The following is a 20,314-nucleotide window of genomic DNA, read 5'->3' as shown; positions in this document are numbered from 1 at the left end:
GTAAAAACTATGATTTTTCAAGTCAGAATGTTATTCGAAGATAAGTTTAAGGATGTATATATATATACCTCTGAGGAGCCAAACATTTTTGAAATTAAACTTTTTTTCTAAACCTGATTTTTGGGGTTATATGACTGTAAAAAAATAATTGGTGAAGAAAAAATCATATGGTGGTGCACTTCTTTTTTTTTTTTTTTGCTACGGCTCTCTGAAATACCCAATTTTGAAGATTTTTCCATTTTTCATCAATTTTTACCCATTTTTGGGCTATTATCGTGAAAAAAATCACAGTTCCACAATTAAACTTTTTTTCATGCTCTCAATAAAGATGAAGTGGACCAATCTGAAAAAATTCAACGCAAAAAAAATTATAGGTAGCTGTATATATAACAAACTTTTATCATATTTTGATGCTTTTTCGTGTCAAATTTACTGTTTAACTGTCTATTCAAAATACACTCAGACGCAGATTTCCTGTGTAACAGGAGCGACAAATACACATACATTTACCCATGATGTCAATTTTGTAAACTTGTGATTTTACTTTGTTTAAATGTTTAAAGAACAAAATTCATATTATTTCAACTTTCGTGATATAATTAAATGATTGAAAAAAATACGTATCTAAGAAATTTGAAAAGAAAAAGTTATATGGGATGTTTATGTTTCTCACGGGTAAAATCATTTTTTGTACCCCCTCACCCATTTTTCTGAAAATTTCACTAAAAAAGACTGACTTGATTAGTAATAAAATTTGAATTTCATTACTCAAAAACTACTTATTGGAAATACACAATTCTTTCACAGAGTTAAGTTTGATTATGATAATTATCAAATTCATTGCTATTTTCCACATGTATCACATGTTTTGGAAATAATTCCAAAAACGAGATTTCAATGAGACTGACAAAAATGACTGATGATGAGACTGAAATGTCAGAAGAATATACATCGGCTTAACAAGCTTATTGTAATAGGGTAATACACTTTAACATCGAGGCCGGCCAACTCTACCCTCGGTAAAAAATGTTTACGTGGGTGAAATTTTCATCGAGGACGGTCCAAGATCGTGAACTTGACTTGAAATAACATCCTTCAATCGAAAAACAACAATGCAAACCAATAGACCATCAAAATTAGAAGTAACAGTTAATATCATCATTTCTTTATTATGTAGCTGAGACTACTATATATACTATACTGTTATAGTAGTCTCAGTATGTAGTAATACAATTTTAACTCTTTAGTGGTATTTTATACGCATTGTAACAACATTTATTTTACTTGTGAAATCTTGCATTTATTCGAACTTGGGTTACCTCAATATCAGTGACGTTGTGCACAGGTACCTAAACCACGTTGAACTGTGTTTACAAAATTGAATCGGTTACTTCGAAACTGAAGTTAGATAAGCTGATAAGAGTAGGATCCTTTAACCGATTGAGTAATAGGATATACATGCAAAAGCTTATAATAACAAACATATATTCGCAAATTATTAATTCTGTAAACTGGCTGTCAAACTCAAAGAAACAAGATTCAAGATAAAAGTTTATATTGACCAATCATAGACCCTCAATGCTAAGGGGCATACACTCAAAATATAACAATTGCACAATGATCATGATGATTATAGCATAACATTTCTCTGTGAAAACTTTTTGACAAATGACTGTCACTACTAAGATTAGGTTTTGAAACTGCACTTTAGCCTCAACAACCGTAGTTCTAATAATTATGACATCTTGAAAGGTTATTATAATTTTTTTCTTTGACGCCTTACATCACAGTCAAAGCAAAAATTTAAAATAGCCTTCCAAGAATGGCAAGATGTCATAATTATTTGGACTACAACAACAGGTGCCTGTGACACTGTTGGGGATGTCATTTTCAGGAAACCGAAGTCTTTGTCATGTTTATATGTTACTTTTAACATGTTTTATACATTACAATTTTAATTCCAAGTGTTAGAAAAATTTGTCATTCTGTTTGAAATCAAACTTCTCAGAGCCCAAATTAAGAAACTTCTGTTAGGTCGTTGTAGGTGGCAGGGGAGTCTTACATAGAATTTTTAAATAATTTGTCAAAATGTAGTTTTTGTCATGCTTTTTTCAAAAATGTTATTCTCAGATCCGGACATCCTGGTATTTAAATTTTTCAAGAGGTGATGCAGACAGGATTCCTCTAGATTTTTCATCTATTTGAAGGTGATAACTGATTATTTTTTAACCAGAGGAGATAATATGATAAAAATCAAAATGGAGATATTATATAGTGTCTTTAACAATATTAAGTGGGTAAAATTACTAGATTCAACTGGTGTCAATATATATCAATTAAATTAATTTGCATTGAAGTCTATGGAAAATCTAGAGGATTCTTATCCGTATCACCTCTCAACATTGTTTACATAACACAAATTATTATCATTGATTGGTCAGTTACATGTTGTGATGTCACTGCAGATCTGAGAATACCTAATTTATACCTTTATCTTCAGGCCGTTAAATAAGCCAATGACTTCTACTGACCCCTCATCTTGGAATGTCTTAATGCAATTTCTCGTCTCATAATATATTTATATATATTAAACTTATTAAAAATAAAACTTATTTAGGTGTACGCAGCTAAACACTTAACACGAACATATGTGTTCCAATTTTTGCCATTTAATGCAGACTTAAATTTATTCAAAGTCTTTGCCGTGTTAAATCTGACAGGTTATTCCAATGATCCAGTCTACTTTAATTGAAAAAGTATTTAGTCTATCTGTAGTCTTGCGCTGTTTTTAAAAAAGTTTTAAGGAGTGACCTCTAGTATTATTAGATGGTGCTAAAGTAAATAGGCTCATCCAGTTAATATCATCTATACCATGCACAGTGTTCTCCCCAGGAATTTTTTAAGGCGCAAAATTCAAGGGCGCGTAACTCCTTTTTTATAGTGAACTTTTGTGATCTGAATCAATCAGTCATAAATCATAACATGCAATATTGCTTTGTGTTATGTGTTTAATAATGCAGAGTATTAATGAATTTATACAAAAATATATATATATATATAAAATAAATTGATTTTAAACACAAAAGCTATTTATAGTCAGTCAATTAAAGAAGTCAAAATATAAATATTCATCTCTGTACTCTCTGCTGCTTCTAGGGATATTGTTTCAAGATAGTGTTATTTTGTTGGACAGTCTGTTCCTCAACGTTGTCTTAATCCTCTTCAGGGTTGAAAACCCCCTCTCATAATAACTTTTGCTTATACCCCCCTTAACAAAAGTTACATTTCTAAGCCATGAAAACTCAGTCAGCCACTTGTCACTGAAACCAGAAACATGGTGATTGCTGTTATCACTTGCTAAAACTTTAGCTCAGTTGGGATTAGGAGAAGCAATTATAACATCTGCTTATACTGACAGCTGAGTGTAGAGGGAAGTGTATTAATTCCCCTTTTCATTAGAAGTCATTGATCTGGAAAAAAACCTTCTACTTCCATCATCTGTCTTTTGCTTAGAATTCACCCTTTGTTATTTGCAGAGAACATGTTCATTCAGAATTAATAAAATCGAATATGGTTAAGATAGTTGGTATACAACTTTTTAAAACAAAAATATTTTAATGAACAGCTGACAAGTTTCCGTAGTTTGACATTTATTTACGCTTCCGTGTGCATTATTGTTAAAACCTATCTTTGGCAAGTAGATATAAACCAAACTTCGTTAAAGTTAAGACCATTGGAATTATTTACTAGCGACATTATACAGAAGCCGCTGCGATTCCGTACCCGTGTTGATTGTCACATAAAATGTTCCCGACGCACGGACTCACGATCGATGTTCAATGATCATTTTATTTCTAAAAATATGACAGTTTGAAACGAATTTACCTTGCAAGCAACATTTTTCACTTTCAATTAAAATAAATCACTTCTCGTTATCTTTAATCAAAGTTTATTTTAACTTTTTCAACTACAAATACTCTCATTCATAATTTTCATCGTAAATATCTTTAGCAATGTGTATTCAAATCTATCACGTGTATTGAACAGGTTCATTGGTCGTGTTTAAATAGATTCTTCTTCTCGACTAATGAAAAAATTCGTTATATAAACGGTCAAGTAATCACACACACGATGCAATTTAAATACAATGTATTTGCAATCTATTTCTTCAATTTCTGCACTGAAGTTTTTAATTTTTTTAATTTTCTTCTAAAAATATCTATCTTCTTGATGATCATTTATGCTATTACATGATAACATAGTCCGATAAGGCTGAGATAAGCGTGGCTCAGGTAAAACTATATTATCAGATATTGCGTAACACTGACCGACCTCTCAGCGGTGATCAGCATGTCACCAACTTGACAATTTTAACCAAATTTATAATGAAAATGTGAAAATTAACACGCTGCGGGATCAAGTAGTAAGGGACATCGGCCAATTAACACGCTGCGGGATTAACGAAAATATTATGAAGGCGCTGCGGCACCGCAGCGTCATATCGGCCTGGGGAGAACACTGATGCAACGCTTTGTAGACTTGTATCATATCATTCCTATCCCTACAATATTCCAAGGTTGGCAAACCCAATGAACGTAGTCTATAGCTAGCTGTATTCATAACTAAGATGATATATACTAGTTGAGTGGCCCTTCTTTGTACAGATTCCAGTTTACGGATGTCTTTTTTAAGGTACGGTGACCAGACACATGTCGCATATTTTGATAGTGGACGAACTATGGATATATAAATAGTGAGAAACATCTCCGGATACATGTATTCAAAAGAATGATGAATGAGAGATAACAACTCTCTGCGCTTTATCATAAATATCACTTATATGTTTATCAAATTTGAAATTAGACTCGAAAGTTTTTTTTTAATTTATCATATTTTATTGAAATCTGCACATTTGTTAGTTTTAGAAACATCAGGTACCGGTACCTTATCCCGGCCTCGTTAACATTAGTAAATGACATTTTTATACAGCTGTTAGTTTTTGTTAGTATTTACATACAATTTTCCATACTTGAAAAAATTATATACCATATCAGTAATATCAAAAAATGAAGTTTACCATTAAGAATTTCAAACATAATTATTTAATATAACAAATGCACAGGTTATGAAAAATATATAATGTGAGTAGTTAAAGTAGTAAAATTTAAAGATATATAAGATATATATTTTAAGTATATCTGTAGATTATTTTGAATTCAAAATTATGAAAAGAAGAAAAAATAACCAAAAACAAAAGGAAAGAAATAAAAAAAAAACAAAAAAAAAAAAACATCAAAAGTAAGAAAGAAACAAAACTATAGTAGATAATTGAAAGATAAATATTAAATTTCAAGGAAGTTAAAAGTTTTTTGTTTGTTTTTGGTTCTTTATTTGCAGAGATGAATTATGTAGTTCTTTCTCATGTAAGAGACAATATATCATAATATGACAATTTTATTTCTACAAATTTAGACTCGAAAGTTACTCCTAGATCTTTTTCTTCATTCACTGTAGATAATGCAATAAAATTTCCAGATTCATCCAACATGGTATAACGATATTGCAGGTCATTGTCGTATAAAAGTATGTGTCACATGACTATATTTGTGTATAGGTTATGCATGAAAAATCCTGTTGTGTGATAAACAGAAAACTACAAAATGTTCATGACAGAATTTAAGATAAAATGTGAAGATAGCCTTGGGACTTGCTTTCAGGGAAGAAAAATGCTACATATTGAAATAGGCATTAAATTCACAACACTGCCTTTATTTAATTGCTTTATCTGAGTTATCTCCCCTTATTTGACAAGATGAAAAATAAATGAATCAAATGGCCACATTTTAGTAATTTTTTTTTAGAAATTAAAGCCTTAATAGGATAAAACACCTAATTTGCTATATTAACATCAAAAGTCTTACACATTAATTACGTACTATCGGGTACTCTCAAAATTTGACTCTTCCAGTTAATGAAATGTTGCTACATGTTGATTGATCCTTCTTAAAAAATCTGCATCTTTCAAGTGATTCAACTTGTTGAAAAACAATCTGTTTTGTTGTTTGAGAAAAGATGCCAACCCAAAGTTATTACTTCTTATGTAATTATTTGCACTTATTTAAATACAATTAAATTGTGAATATTCATGTGAACCCTTGAATCCACAATAATGATTTTGCTCAGTAAAATTATATCCCACTTGGACATGTTGGAGATAATCCCCAACTTGTTCACATTCTGTTCAACAATGTTCAGGTACACACGACATAGTTTTGTTGGTTATATGTCTAAAAATAAAGCAGCATTATTATTCAGAAATCCCTTCACTTTTTCTCAATTAAATTTATTTGTTAATTATTTATTTTCAGATTTTATGGCATGCAGTGTTTTGGGTCAAGTACAGTTTTCACGTAAACAATCAGTGGTAACAAGACTTCTTCAATGGATTGCTGTACTAAAATCTGAGTGGACCAGTACGACAGATAAATACCTTGAAAACTCACAAACAATGTATCACCAAGGTTACAATCCTCAGTTTGAGGACCAAAACTACATGTATTATGTGCAGCAGCAATTTCCAGCCTACATGCAAAACTACAACATGAACATGCCAATGCAACAAAATTTTAGACCCCGCCCACGTTTTCAGGGGCGTCCTCCTTTCCAAGGTGGGCGTCGACCTGACCAGAGGCACTGGCAGCAACAGGACAATTATTCTAGTGTTCGTGACAATATAAGACAAGATATCATTAATCAACTGAATATTGAGGTGGGAGATGATGAACTGCATAACAATCCAAACTACACAGCTTTCAATGCTAATAATTCCAATAAAAAGTAAGTGTCACAATGGTATCAGATGGATCATTTCCATATTACCTTTGACTCTGGGGTTTGATAATTTTTTACAGGTTTTATGTACCTTCTCTGTCAATATCTGTGGTAGGTCACTAGTACATTCTGGTAGTAGGCCAAGTAAGAACAAATAATTGAAATAAAATTAGTGCAATTTGAAGAAATGAAGCAACAGTTTTCCCGTGATTTTGTGGTGTATAGAAAACATGCTATAATTTGAGAGTACTTTTCCAGTCTGTCGGGTTTCTTCTTTCTGTTTGCAGATACTTATTTTTCAAATTGTTTAATACACATTGTATATTAAGTAAATTACATGAAAATCTAAAAATTTTGCTTCACACATTTTTCATACCCTACTGAACACTTCCTATTTTTTTATACTTTAAATTTCTAGTAGAGGCATGGTCCATGACAAAGCATGCACTCTTTTTTCCCACAATCGTGATAATTAAGTATTGGAAGGCTTCCATTGATATATCAAAAGCTGTATTCATTTATTATGAAAATTTATCATTTTAGGAGAAAATCAGATGATGATGACTCACCAAGTAAAAGTAAAAGATCTAAACAAGATTATATACTAAGGATACCACCAACTCCCAAGTCTTCATCAAACTCACAGGTAAATGTTACTCACAGTCACTTTGGATTTACCACCTTAAAGATATTTTATAAATTGAAATGCTCAGACATGTCAGAGTAAAAACAAATGGAATACCCTAGACATGATTTTTCAGGAAAATGTCATAAAATGTGAAATTGAAATTGTACATGTTGTATGAAATAGTACTGTAAATTCAGAAATTATTGCGATGTTTTTTATTATTGCAAAAAATGCGACAGGGTTATAATCGCAATAATTTAAACTTGCGTTTTGAATTTGTTTATATGAATTAAACAGGATTTTTTTCAAAATCGCATAAATTAAAATCGCATTTTAGTCTAAAATGACAAAATCACAATAATAATTTACACCATAATTTCTGAATTTACAGTACTATAATGGTTTACTGCAGTTTTGTAAAACTTATACCTATAAATTGTGATGGGGAAAAACATATAAAAAAGCTTCATTATATGTGTGTAAAATGAAATTGAGAATTGAAATGGAGATGTTTCCATTCTCAAAATGTATGCACATTTACAAAATTCTACAATTCTGTTGACAGATAACACAAGCTATGATAGAATATTTTGTTGAGAATCACCAAACAGAGGAAATGTACATGAAGAAGGTCAAGTTAAGGGATGCACTGTACAGTATATTGAATGGAGTATTACCACGTAAGTAAATTTGCCATGTTTACATTTGATTTTAGAGATAGTCTTAAAAAGTAAAATCACAAAAATACTGAACTCTTGAAGAAAGTTCAATTGGAAAGTCCCTCATCAAATGACTAAACACATCAAAAGAATGGACAACAACTGTCTATTCCTGACTTGGTACAGGCATTTTCATATGTAGAAAATGGTGGATTGAACCTGGTTTTATAGCGCTAAACCTCTCACTTGTACGACAGTCGCATCAAATTTAATAATATTGATAATGAAATGACAATACCTGCAAATATATTGGTTGATCTTTACAAGTATTTTTTAAAATTATTAATTGGATCAATGTTTTGAATGAAATATTAGATGGTTATAAATGAAACACGTAAAAACATATTCAGTCGCCGTAATAGATCTATTCCTCTGTTATGACAATTTCCATGGCAACATTCAAAACATTGATGTTGCATTTTTTAATAAGACTCCAATTTCAATGTACATTCATTTACTGATGAAAATTGACACAATATGCTAGAATGTTAGGCCAACTAAAATTAATTAGTAGATTTTCATCCAAATTTTTGAAAAAAATGGGACGGGTGGGAGGATTTTATTTTTTAAATTTTATTTCATATAAAACCCTCTTGTCAAGAGTTCTTCATACCGCGGGGTATAAGCAAGTGTAAAATAAGCTTATATCATGTATATACATGCCATATAAGGAATCATACATAATTTTTCAAACTCTTAAATAAATATCTCTGATTGGCAACCACTGTTATACATGTACATGTAATTGCCGCTTTAGAAACCTATTTATAGTAAACATCAAAAACGAAAAGAAATGCTCTCTTCAGTTGGACTGTACCAACACCAAATTTATTTTGCTTTCTAAGTGATGGTTTGTAGTCCCCATAAAATTAAGAAAATGTATTGGTACATTTTTTTGCAACACAAGTATTATGAGTACAGAGTAAAATGAGACCTCAGTGTTGAAAGTAATTATGATGTAAAACATGAACTTCACCAAAAAGAAGTTGTTGTTAAATGACTATATTGAGGGTATTGGGACAAGAGACAAAGGGTGTTTGCTGCTTGTCAACAAAAAACGACAGCCATGGGTAAATCTAAGGGCTTGCTATAATAAATGCATATGTTTGTCGTTTTTTTTTTGGTCAATTTACGGTCATAAATCTAACAAGTTTGTGCTTGTGTCAATTTCTTTAATCCAGTCATGTTTTTTTGTACCAATTTGTTCCACGTTTCTTGCGCTTTAGATATCATTCACAGATTTCCAAATTTCCTGACACAAAGTCATGAAAATCTATCAATTAATTGAAATTGTTTCTAAAATGTTTGCAGGCCAAAATACAAATATGATTTAAAATTCTCAAATTTAAGTAAGCCTCTTCTCTACATTTTATATGACTTAGAAAGTTAAGATTTTCTTTTAAAATCACATCAGAAAAGATTAAATTTAAAAATAATATTATAAAAATGACTAAATTTAAAAATAATATTATAAAAATTACTAAATATAAAAAGACTAAGTTGATTTTCATTTACAGATTGTGGTTTATATATTGTTGGTTCCTCCATGAGTGGTTATGTTTTTGATTTACAGATTGTGGTTTATATATTGTTGGTTCCTCTATGAGTGGTTGTGGAACAATGACATCAGATATGGATCTCTGTCTTATGATCACAGACCAACCAGTATGTACATTTTTTATATCTGGTTTGAATTATTAAAAAAAAAATTCTATTTGTTGCACAATCATGTCACTAGTTATAGTTATTGCTGTGAATTTTTCCTTTGATTCTTTTTGATAAATTTTCATATCATACTACTCAATTGAGATAGCAAATCACGTCATAAACTTAACAATTATTTAACTAAGGGTGCATGTGCCATTATCAATGTCAACATTAATGATGTCATAGGCAAAGGCAAATTTGACTACACTTTTCAACCATTAGGAAGTTATTTGATGATTTCAGGTTGCAAATTTAACAATGAAGGAAATTATTTTAGTTGGCAGATGTTAAAGTTCACAATTAAAGAGAGACACCATAAAACAGGTCATGTAGACCATTGACCTGACAACACGATATTAAAGACATCCAGAAGTCAAAATCATTTTGCAAAAATATTTACAATGAAATACATGAAATCATGGGGTTTTTTTCAAATTATTTTCTTTTTTAAAAAGAAAATGGCATTTCTGATTTTTTATGAATCTATGGTTCAGACTTTTAAGGTGATATTTCTTTTCAGATAGAACAAGCCAAAGAGGCACCAGAATTATTATATCTTATCCAGAGGTCTTTCGGTAAATGTTGTAAGTATATTATAATATTGTATCATGTGTATTATTTGTTTGTTAACTTATTTAGGGAGATTCAGTGGCTGGGTGGTCTTAAGTAGTTGAACTACTGTATCACAACCATGTAACGACTGAGGTTGAGAGCTCGATTCCCGCACATGACTAGGATTGTCAGTTTCTACAGACGGTTTGTGGTACTCTTAGTCTCTGGGCACTCCAGCTTATCAACTGCCACTAAATTGCACATTAGTGCAGAAAGTTGCATTGAACACCAATCAATAAAATGAAATCAACATTTTAATTCATAAGTACAGTACACAAAAGATACATCAGGTTCAGCATCACCTGCATTGCATACATCACCCACTATGGAAATTCACACTGTCACAATCAGGAACAGGACACAGTGTGAAAAATAGGGGGCGACTCATAAATAATCACATTTTGTGTATATTGATTTAAGGTCAAATCAAAGGGTATGCCTTCATTTAGAATACTGACATAAACAATAAGCCAGTCTAAAAATAGGTTTTGTTACAAATTTTGTACAAATATCACAGTACTTTTTGTCGAGCCTGCAACTTTTGTTGCAGAAAGCTCGACATAGGGATAGTGATCCGGCGGCGGCGGCGGCTACGGCGGCGGCAACGGCGGCGGCTACGGCGGCGGCGTTAGCTCACTTCTTAAAAGCTTTATATTTTAGAAGGTGGAAGACCTGGATGCTTCATACTTTGTATATAGATGCTTCATGTTACGAAGTTTCCGTCAGTCACATGTCCAATGTCCTTGACCTCATTTTCATGGTTCAGTGACCACTTGAAAAAAAAGTTCAAATTTTTTGTAATGTTGAATTCTCTCTTATTATAAGTAATAGGATAACTATATTTGATGTGTGCGTACCTTGCAAGGTCCTCATGCCCGTCAGACAGTTTTCACTTGACCTCGACCTCATTTCATGGATCAGTGAACAAGGTTAAGTTTTGGTGGTCAAGTCCATATCTCAGATACTATAAGCAATAGGGCTAGTATATTCGGTGTATGGAAGGACTGTAAGGTGTACATGTCCAACTGGCAGGTGTCATCTGACCTTGACCTCATTTTCATGGTTCAGTGGTTATAGTTAAATTTTTGTGTTTTGGTCTGTTTTTCTCATACCATATGCAATAGGTCTACTATATTTGTTGTATGGAATGATTGTTAAGTGTACATGTCTAGCGGGCAGATGTCATGTGACCTTGACCTCATTTTCATGGTTCAGTGGTCAAAGTTAAGTTTTTGAGTTTTGGTCTTTTTATCTAATGCTATATGCCATAGGTCAACTATATTTGGTGTATGGAAATATTTTATGATCTTTATGTCAGTCGAGCAGGTTTTATTTAACCGTGACCTCATTTTCACGGTTCATTGCACAGTGTTAAGTTTTTGTGTTTTGGTCTATTTTTCTTAAACTATAAGTAATGTGTCAACTATATATGTTGTATAGAAGCATTGTTAGCTGTACCTGTCTGCCTGGCATGGTTCATCTGACCTGGACCTCTTTTTCAAGGTTCATTGGTCTTTGTTTAGTTATCTTGGTTAATGTAAAGTTTATGTGACAGTTGTAATAAAGCTTAGCTTTATACTTAGGACTATCAACATAATATCAATGATTAGTATAGAAGGCGAGACATTTCAGCGTGTGCACTCTTGTTGTATTTTTGAAAGGAAAAAATAAAGAACTCCAATTGATGTCATTTTGTTTGAAATTTTTTCAGCATTTCTTAACAGATCAATGGTAATAAGAGCCAAAGTTCCAATTCTCAGGTTTACTGACACCATAAGGTATTTTCTTACTCTGAAAAGTAAAGTAATTAGTTGGAAATTCTTCAATTTGCCATCTTTATCAGAAGATTTTTGACATAATTTGTATTTCTGCAGAAAAATTAAAAGAAAAAAGGTTGAAAACCAAGTGAAGACATTCAAAACTCATGTCAGATTATTATAAGAAAGATGAAAACTACACTTAAAATTGTTAAAAAGATGAAAACTACACTCAAAATTGTTAAAAAGATGAACACTTCACTCTAATAGTTATCAAAGGTACCAGGATTATAATTTAGTACGCCAGACACGCATTTCGTCTACATAAGACTCATCAGTGATGCTCATTTCAAAATATAAAATATCTAAGTTTTAAAAAGTTAAAAACTTCACTCAAAATTGTTAAAATGAAGAAAACTACACTTAAGAAAAATTGTTCAAAAGGGAGATAATTTAAATAAAAGTTCCATGAATTTTGCTTGGATTTTTTTTTTTATATTATATCGGTTCACATTATTGGATTATAGTATAAATTGATGACTAATTATTATTGACATTTTAATATTTCTTTTTGCAGTCAAGTAGAATGTGATTTAAATGTAAACAATAGTGTAGGGATAAGGAATACACATCTTATCAAGTATTATTGTATGTGTAAGTATTATATTTATTGTAAGTGCTTCTTTACTGCTCATGCTTGCCGTCAATCCAGGAGGCTGGATTTCATTTCAATTCACGAACCAGACTTTAAATATGGAATTTGTTACCTCTGAGTTCTCTGCAAAAGAACACCATATATATATGTAATGTTTTGCTTCTGGTATGTTTCCTTTAATGGTAATGAAGGTATTTTGCCGAGCAATTATGACGCAAAATCCTTACAACAAAGACTGTAAAATAAGTTTTCTCATGACTTAAAGGTAATAGTTATGTTTTGTTTCAGTTGACAGACCTTTTTTGTTGGCTTTTTTTACTTCAAATATTTCATGAAAATCATACTCAAGTCTGTATAAATATAATGAAATGTGGTATGATTGCCAATGAGACAGCTATCCACCAAAGTTCAAATGAAGTTGATGTAGACTGTTTCGGTAAATTCTGCAGATCTCTAACTGAAATTAAGGGTGAATTAATGTATTACCGTGATAATCATGACTTGCATATTTTGTTTGTGTTTACATTCATAATATCTTTCCTGGTACACCTTACCTTTTAAATGAATTTCAAGATATATATGGACATTAATATGTGTGTAAGTCTAGTTCAAAGCAGGTTACATATTCATATCACATGAAGATGTTCTGGTACTGATATGCATATAATATTTGCAATCATCATCATCACCAATTTAATACCAAATATATATGAACTAATTTTTTTTTAATTTTAAATTTGTAGTGGATTGGCGAATACGTCCATTAATGCTGTACATTAAGATGTGGTCTCGTTTCCATGACATTAATGATGCCAGGAAGATGACAATATCTAGTTATTCTCTCTGTCTCATGGTTATTCACTATTTACAATGTAAGTATAAATGTGCATCGTAAAATAAGTATTTATACTAAAATTTATTTAATTATTCTCATATAATTTATGATGTTAATTAGTTTCCACGTTATTTTTTATGAAGGCCGCATAAATGTAAAAAGAAAAATTCTGGCCTTGGTCCGGTATAAACAAAACTGCAATGTGGAGGAAAACATCAATAAAACAGCAACCCAAAACCACTGGAATAAACTAAATGATACATATCTTGTACATATTTGTACTTAAAAACAGCTATTATCTTTAACTCAATGTTTTTTTTAGTTGGATGTAAACCACAAGTCCTGCCATCACTACAAAAACTTTATCCTGTGAGTATATTTTGTATTGTTTCTGCTTTTAAACATACTATGTTTTATGTTTTGGTTTTGGATCAAAGACAAAGATCTTTTTAAACCTTCATTGAATGTTATGAATTGTGAACAGAAACTTCTTCAAGATAAAGAAATGACATCTGAAGAAAAATTGATCTTTTAAAAAGAAGTTATCTTCTTAACAAATAGACGAAGTTTATGACAGTCAACATAACACTTTTACAGCAATCTACAAAAAAGCACAGAGTTGGTTTGTTGAACCCTTGATATATGATTTGTAAGAATGTCATCATTTAATTTTCATCACACACAGATATTATACATATGTTACAGACGCATTCTATCTAGTTTGTTGGTTTTTTTTTTAAATTTAAAGAGATTTCTCTTGCTTTTGGGACTTATATTGGTTAATTGAAAATTAGAAAGATCATCAATGAAATATGACCTCAATATGAAATTGAATTCAAATTCAAATTACATGGGAAAATAAAAAAACTAAGAAATGTGCTTCTGTATACTGATATAGTTCATTTAAAATATTTTCAAAACATCATTACGAGTGATTGTTTGAATGATACTTTTTAATTTTCTTTTCCAGGATATTTTCCATTCTGAGTCCGACATTACAGCGTTAAGATTTGATCACCAGCTGAAGTATAAAAGTAAAAATGACCAGACACTTGGGGATCTGTTTTTAGGGTTTCTGGAATATTACACCAATAATTTTGCGTAAGTATAGGACTTACAGTAACAACACTATATAGTTATTTCATCATTGTGGATTTTGTTTTTGTTTTAAAATAAAAAAAATAATCTCAATATTGACTTTTTTAGTAAATAAATGTGGATTCCGATTGTTTGCTAAGGACATACCAATTTAATCTTAATTTTCAGTTCTGTGCTTCTGTGCTATAGATATAAAAAGGTTTTAAGTATTTTCAACCCCAACCCCCAATGGATGATTACCATTTGGCCTCAAGTCAACCATCAAATTGTGTCCAGAAACTTAAGAATTATCCAACAATGGCAATATGTAGATGTGACCTTTATCCATTTCTATTTCAGTTTTGATACTCAGTTGATGAGTGTAAGAACAGGAACAAGAATGCAGAAATATATGGCCATAGGCCAGACAAATGATAAAAACCAATGGAAATGTCTAAATATAGAAGGTAAGGATGCTGAAATATATTGTCATAGGCCAGACAAATGATAAAAACCAATGGAAATGTTTAAATATAGAAGGTAGGGATGCTGAAATATATTGTCATAGGCCAGACAAATGATAAAAACCAATGGAAATGTTTAAATATAGAAGGTAGGGATGCTGAAATATATTGTCATAGGCCAGACAAACGATAAAAACCAATGGAAATGTTTAAATATAGAAGGTAGGGATGCTGAAATATATTGTCATAGGCCAGACAAACGATAAAAACCAATGGAAATGTTTAAATATAGAAGGTAGGGATGCTGAAATATATTGTCATAGGCCAGACAAACGATAAAAACCAATGGAAATGTTTAAATATAGAAGGTAGGGATGCAGAAATATATTGCCATAGGCCAGACAAACGATAAAAACCAATGGAAATGTCTAAATATAGAAGGTAAGGAAACAGAAATATATTGTCATAGGCCAGACAAATGATAAAAACCAATGGAAATGTCTAAATATAGAAGGTAAGGAAACAGAAATATATTGTCATAGGCCAGACAAATGATAAAAACCAATGGAAATGTCTAAATATAGAAGGTAAGGAAACAGAAATGCATTGCCATAGGCCAGACAAATGATAAAAACCAATGGAAGTGCCTAAATATAGAAGGTAAGGAAACAGAAATACATTGCCATAGGCCAGACAAATGATAAAAACCAATGGAAATGTCTAAATATAGAAGGTAAGGAAACAGAAATACATTGACATAGGCCAGACAAATGATAAAAACCAATGGAAGTGCCTAGATATAGAAGGTAAGAATGCAGAAAAATATTATGCCAGACAAAAAATAAAAAACAATTTAAAAGTCCAAATATAGACGGTAAGAATGCAGAAATATATGGCCATCGGCAAGACCAACGATAAAAACTGATAGAAATGCCCTAATATCATAAATATAGAAGGTAAGGATTTAGAAATATATGGCCATAGTCCAGACAAATTGTCAAAATGGATGGCTATGCCTAGATATAGAATGTCATAGGCCAGACAGACAATAGCACCAATAAAAGTTTCCAAATTTAGAAGATAGGACAGGTGTAAAATGATACTTGTTAGTATGCTTAGTAAGATACTAAATGGATATTCAAACTCACAAGTCAATGACAAACTGACAATGCCAAGGCAAAAATTAACCAAAATGACGAAAACAGTATACAAAACACACTATTGAAAAAACAAGAATAAGCAACACAAACCACACTGAAAAATGAGATGATCTTGGGTGCTCCTGAAGGGAAAGCAAATCTTGCTCCATATGTTTTCTCACAACTATCCTTCTATGATAAAATATATCAGTAGAATTGAACCTATGGGCAGGTAAGGCATAGTTATTCTTTCCATTAAAAACAAGTGACAGCTTACCATTACAGATCTATGATGAATGTTAGAACCATCTGTTTACATTTACAATTTTGTACTAAAAAGGGACAAAATTTGAAATAGTTCTGTGCTTTTCTTCACTTAAAACATTATATTCGTTTATATTTTCAGAACCTTTTGATCTCACTAATACTGCCAGAAGTTGTTATGATGAACACACATTTGAGAGGATTAAGAGAGTTATAAGACTTAGCTATCAAAGACTTTCAAGGTCACGTGATGTCAAGGTCATTCTAACAAGTCCATTCTAATCGGTCAAGATAACATCGACTTTTAAAACTAACAGATTGTGGATAGGATAGTTCAAGACAAAAGGGAGTTTTAATGTTATTTGCCAGAAGATTGTGGATAGGACATATACACTGAAATCTAAAATCAGATGGTGAACATCATAGTGATTTTGGGATAGATTGTTTAGTTTTGAACATGTTTTCAGTGAAATTTTGACTCATCATATGACATTGTATGAGCTGTACTGAATTCTGTGAACAGAATCTGTGATTAACTAAAAAATACTTAAACTTGTACAACAAGAGATTGAACAAGGAGCTTTATCTTAAAGTTAGATAGATGTGAAACGTTTTACTTAATGGAAAAACAACATGATATTGTCTTTAAAATTTAGTGATTGTATTTAAGAATAGGTGTTAAAAGTGTATAACTGAATATTAGATTGACAAATATTGAGGGTTGATGCATATAGTTGAAAAGAGACATTTGACATTTGGTGCTAAAATATGTAAAAAAAGCATTTATGTTTTTAATCAGATTGCAGTTAGCCATGCAAATACCTTATATTTTAGTGATGAGATATATGGTGTTTTAGCTCACCAGGCTCATAGAGCCAGTAGGAGTTATTGCACACACTTTTTGTCTGTCGTCTGTTAGTATCTTGAAAACTATACGAAAATATGACCAAAACTGTCAGACTCTTTAATTGCACTCAATTATTAATTTTTCCTAAAATTATATAGACAATTTGAATTGCAGAAAAAGACACGCAAGATGATTTTGTTTTCATTTTTATTTTTTTGAAGTCTGAAGCAGAAAATGAGAAACAGCAAAAATATAACCAGCTTGATAAGATCTATAAATAAGTCAACATGGCTAAATTCTCGGACTACTCCCTTTAAAGGAATGGCCCCTTAAATGAAGATTCTAACACACTTTTGTGTTTTAGATGGAAACTATTGTAGACATGGTAGATATTGCAAAATTGTAAACAGCAAAAATATTAACTACACAGACCAGTTTTTACACTTCATTTTTGCTTTTTTCATGAAATCTTTATTAAATGTGAAGACTAAATATCTGTGCAGCAAAAATGATTTTTTTCAAATTATTTTGGTCTGCACAAGTCTCCATTGATTCTACACTTAAAATTCTAAGTGCACACTATCAGTTTTATGATAAAGTGTCAGGGAAGAAAATCAAAAACAGACTCTATGGAGCCCTTACTTAAGTTCTACTTGTGCAGTGAAAAGATATGAGTCCCAATCAAGAAAATATTTTCATATTTATCAATAGAATAGTAAATTTATGATAATCAAAGTATTATATAGTTGGTTGAGTTCAAATTTTGTCCACAGGAAAGATTTTATGAAAGCTCATTGAATTTTGCCAAACTATTTAAGTTTTGATCTGCATTAAGTGTGATATTTATTGGGTTATAAACATGATAATATTACATTTGTTATAATGTATTTTGATATGTACAGAGAGCATTTGATAAAAATAAACTATTTTCTAAAAACAGTACAAATAAGATTTTAAATTTGTTGGTTTTAAATTAAAGGAGAAAAGACATCAATGTTGATGAGACAGGAACACAACAACAAAGCAAAATACATTTAGAGATCAACATGTAGTTTTCAACAATACATAGAGCCTGTATCATGTACCATGTACAATACTTTTAATTAAAAAATAAGTGTGTGCATTTATTATTGCAATTCAGAGAGAATCTGCATAAGCATTCACATAATGGAATCTTTCCAAATCCCACAATCAACCAAATAAAATTGAGAATGGAAATGGGGAATTTGTCAAAGGGGGCAACAACTCAACCTAAAAGTAGACAACAGCTGAAGGCCACCAATGGGTCTTCAACACAGCAAGAAAATCCTGCACCCTAGGGTGGTCCTCAGCTGGCCCCTAAAAAAATTGTGAATATCATGTTACATTTAACTCCAAAACAAGCTACTTATTTCAATATTTGTTAGTATTAGCTATCAGGCCTAGATGGTTGAGGCATTAGGAAAAGAGTTAATGGTGAACATATGGCAAAGCTGTAATTTGTGTAATTTGCATTTGCTGTCAAGTCATGTATAGTTGGTATGATTGTTTTGGTGTATTAGGAATTTCAACTACCAAAAATAACATTTCATGCATGTTTCATAAGAATCCATACTTTTGAATGACTAGTACCTGAACCCATCTTTATATGAGTTATTGCTTTTAACTTATTTCCCAAGGTCTTTCGAATCTTACCAGACATTTGGTCAGTTAATGTGGGAATTCACTGGACCAAAGACAATCTTCACATAAAATTCTGGATATTTGGTTTTACTGGACCAAACTCAATTTTCCAAGTAATTTCCCAATGTCTGATGGCCTTTTGGAATGTCTGCTTCTAGATGACTATTTTTGACCAGATTCAGCATTATATTACCCTGAAGATGGACAGATTCAAAACAGTGAACCTTACCAGCTGTGCAAGATCTGCCAAACTTTATCCATAACAGAAACTAAGAGACCATGGCCTTCAAAAGTTATTGCAATGAAATGGCACTTTTTCTTTTTCTGCCTTTTGACAAAATTTGGATTTTACTTTTTAGCTCACCTGACCTGAAAGGTCAAGTGAGCTTTTCTCATCACTTAGCATCCGTCGTCCGTTGTCTGTAAACTTTTACAAAAATCTTCTTCTCTGAAACTACTGCGCCAAATTTAACCAAACTTGGCCACAATCATCATTGGGAAGATGGCCGCCATGGCTAAAAATAGAAAATTGGGGTAAAATGTAGATTTTGGCTTATATCTCTGAAACCAAAGCATTTAGAGCAAATCTGACATGGGGGTAAAATTGTCAATTAGGTCAAGATCTATCTGCCCTGAAATTTTCAGACGAATCGGACAACTCTTTGTTGGGTTGCTGCCCCCAAATTAGTAATTTTAAGGAAATTTTGCAGTTTTTATACAACTGCAAAAATTTTCATTTTTTGGTCGTATATTGCTATCACGTTGGCGTCGTCGTCGTCTGAATACTTTTAGTTTTCGCACTCTAACTTTAGTAAAAGTGAATAGAAATCAATGAAATTTTAACACAAGGTTTATGACCACAAAAGAAAGGTTGGGATTGATTTTGGGAGTTTTGATCCCAACATTTTAGGAATTAGGGGCCAAAAAGGGCCCAATTAAGCATTTTCTTGGTTTTCGCACTATAACTTTAGTTCAAGTGAATAGTAATCTATGAAATTTTGACACAAGGTTTATGACCACAAAAGGAAGGTTGGGATTGATTTTGGGAGTTTTGGTTCTAACAGTTTAGGAAATAAGGGCCAAAAACGGGCCCAAATAAGCATTATTCTTGGTTTTC

General features: G+C 31.5%; 1 protein-coding gene across 3 annotated transcripts; it reads left to right on the top strand.

Annotated features, from left to right (window-relative positions):
* The first annotated feature begins 1,318 nt into the window (after positions 1–1,318).
* LOC143072166 (poly(A) RNA polymerase GLD2-like) lies at positions 1,319–18,484 on the top strand. 3 transcript variants are annotated; one of them, XM_076246986.1, is made up of 13 exons: positions 1,319–1,403; positions 6,369–6,837; positions 7,375–7,477; positions 8,025–8,139; positions 9,752–9,843; positions 10,406–10,469; positions 12,209–12,275; positions 12,832–12,908; positions 13,653–13,781; positions 14,067–14,113; positions 14,715–14,845; positions 15,182–15,288; positions 16,831–18,484. In XM_076246986.1, the coding sequence occupies exons 2-13, from the start codon at positions 6,374–6,376 to the stop codon at positions 16,968–16,970; spliced, it is 1,536 nt and encodes a 511-aa protein (XP_076103101.1). In that variant the 5' UTR covers positions 1,319–1,403; positions 6,369–6,373; the 3' UTR covers positions 16,971–18,484. The 3 variants fall into 3 exon arrangements, with proteins under 3 accessions (XP_076103101.1, XP_076103103.1, XP_076103104.1); XM_076246988.1 differs by having other exon boundaries at positions 1,335–1,422; XM_076246989.1 differs by having other exon boundaries at positions 1,335–1,444.
* Positions 18,485–20,314: the final 1,830 nt, after the last annotated feature.

Source organism: Mytilus galloprovincialis, chromosome 4 (genome assembly GCF_965363235.1).
Source record: "Mytilus galloprovincialis chromosome 4, xbMytGall1.hap1.1, whole genome shotgun sequence".
Taxonomy (NCBI): Eukaryota; Metazoa; Mollusca; class Bivalvia; order Mytilida; family Mytilidae; genus Mytilus; species Mytilus galloprovincialis.
Note: the sequence above shows the minus strand (reverse complement) of the source record. Positions and strands in the feature narration are given on the sequence as shown.

Coding starts and splice junctions, on each gene's coding strand:
- LOC143072166 (XM_076246986.1), top strand. CDS start 6,374: ATGGCATGCAGTGTTTTGGGTCAAGTACAGTTTTCACGTAAACAATCA. Junction 7,478..8,024: donor AGTCTTCATCAAACTCACAG/GTAAATGTTACT, acceptor TTCTGTTGACAG/ATAACACAAGCTATGATAGA. Junction 9,844..10,405: donor TTATGATCACAGACCAACCA/GTATGTACATTT, acceptor ATTTCTTTTCAG/ATAGAACAAGCCAAAGAGGC.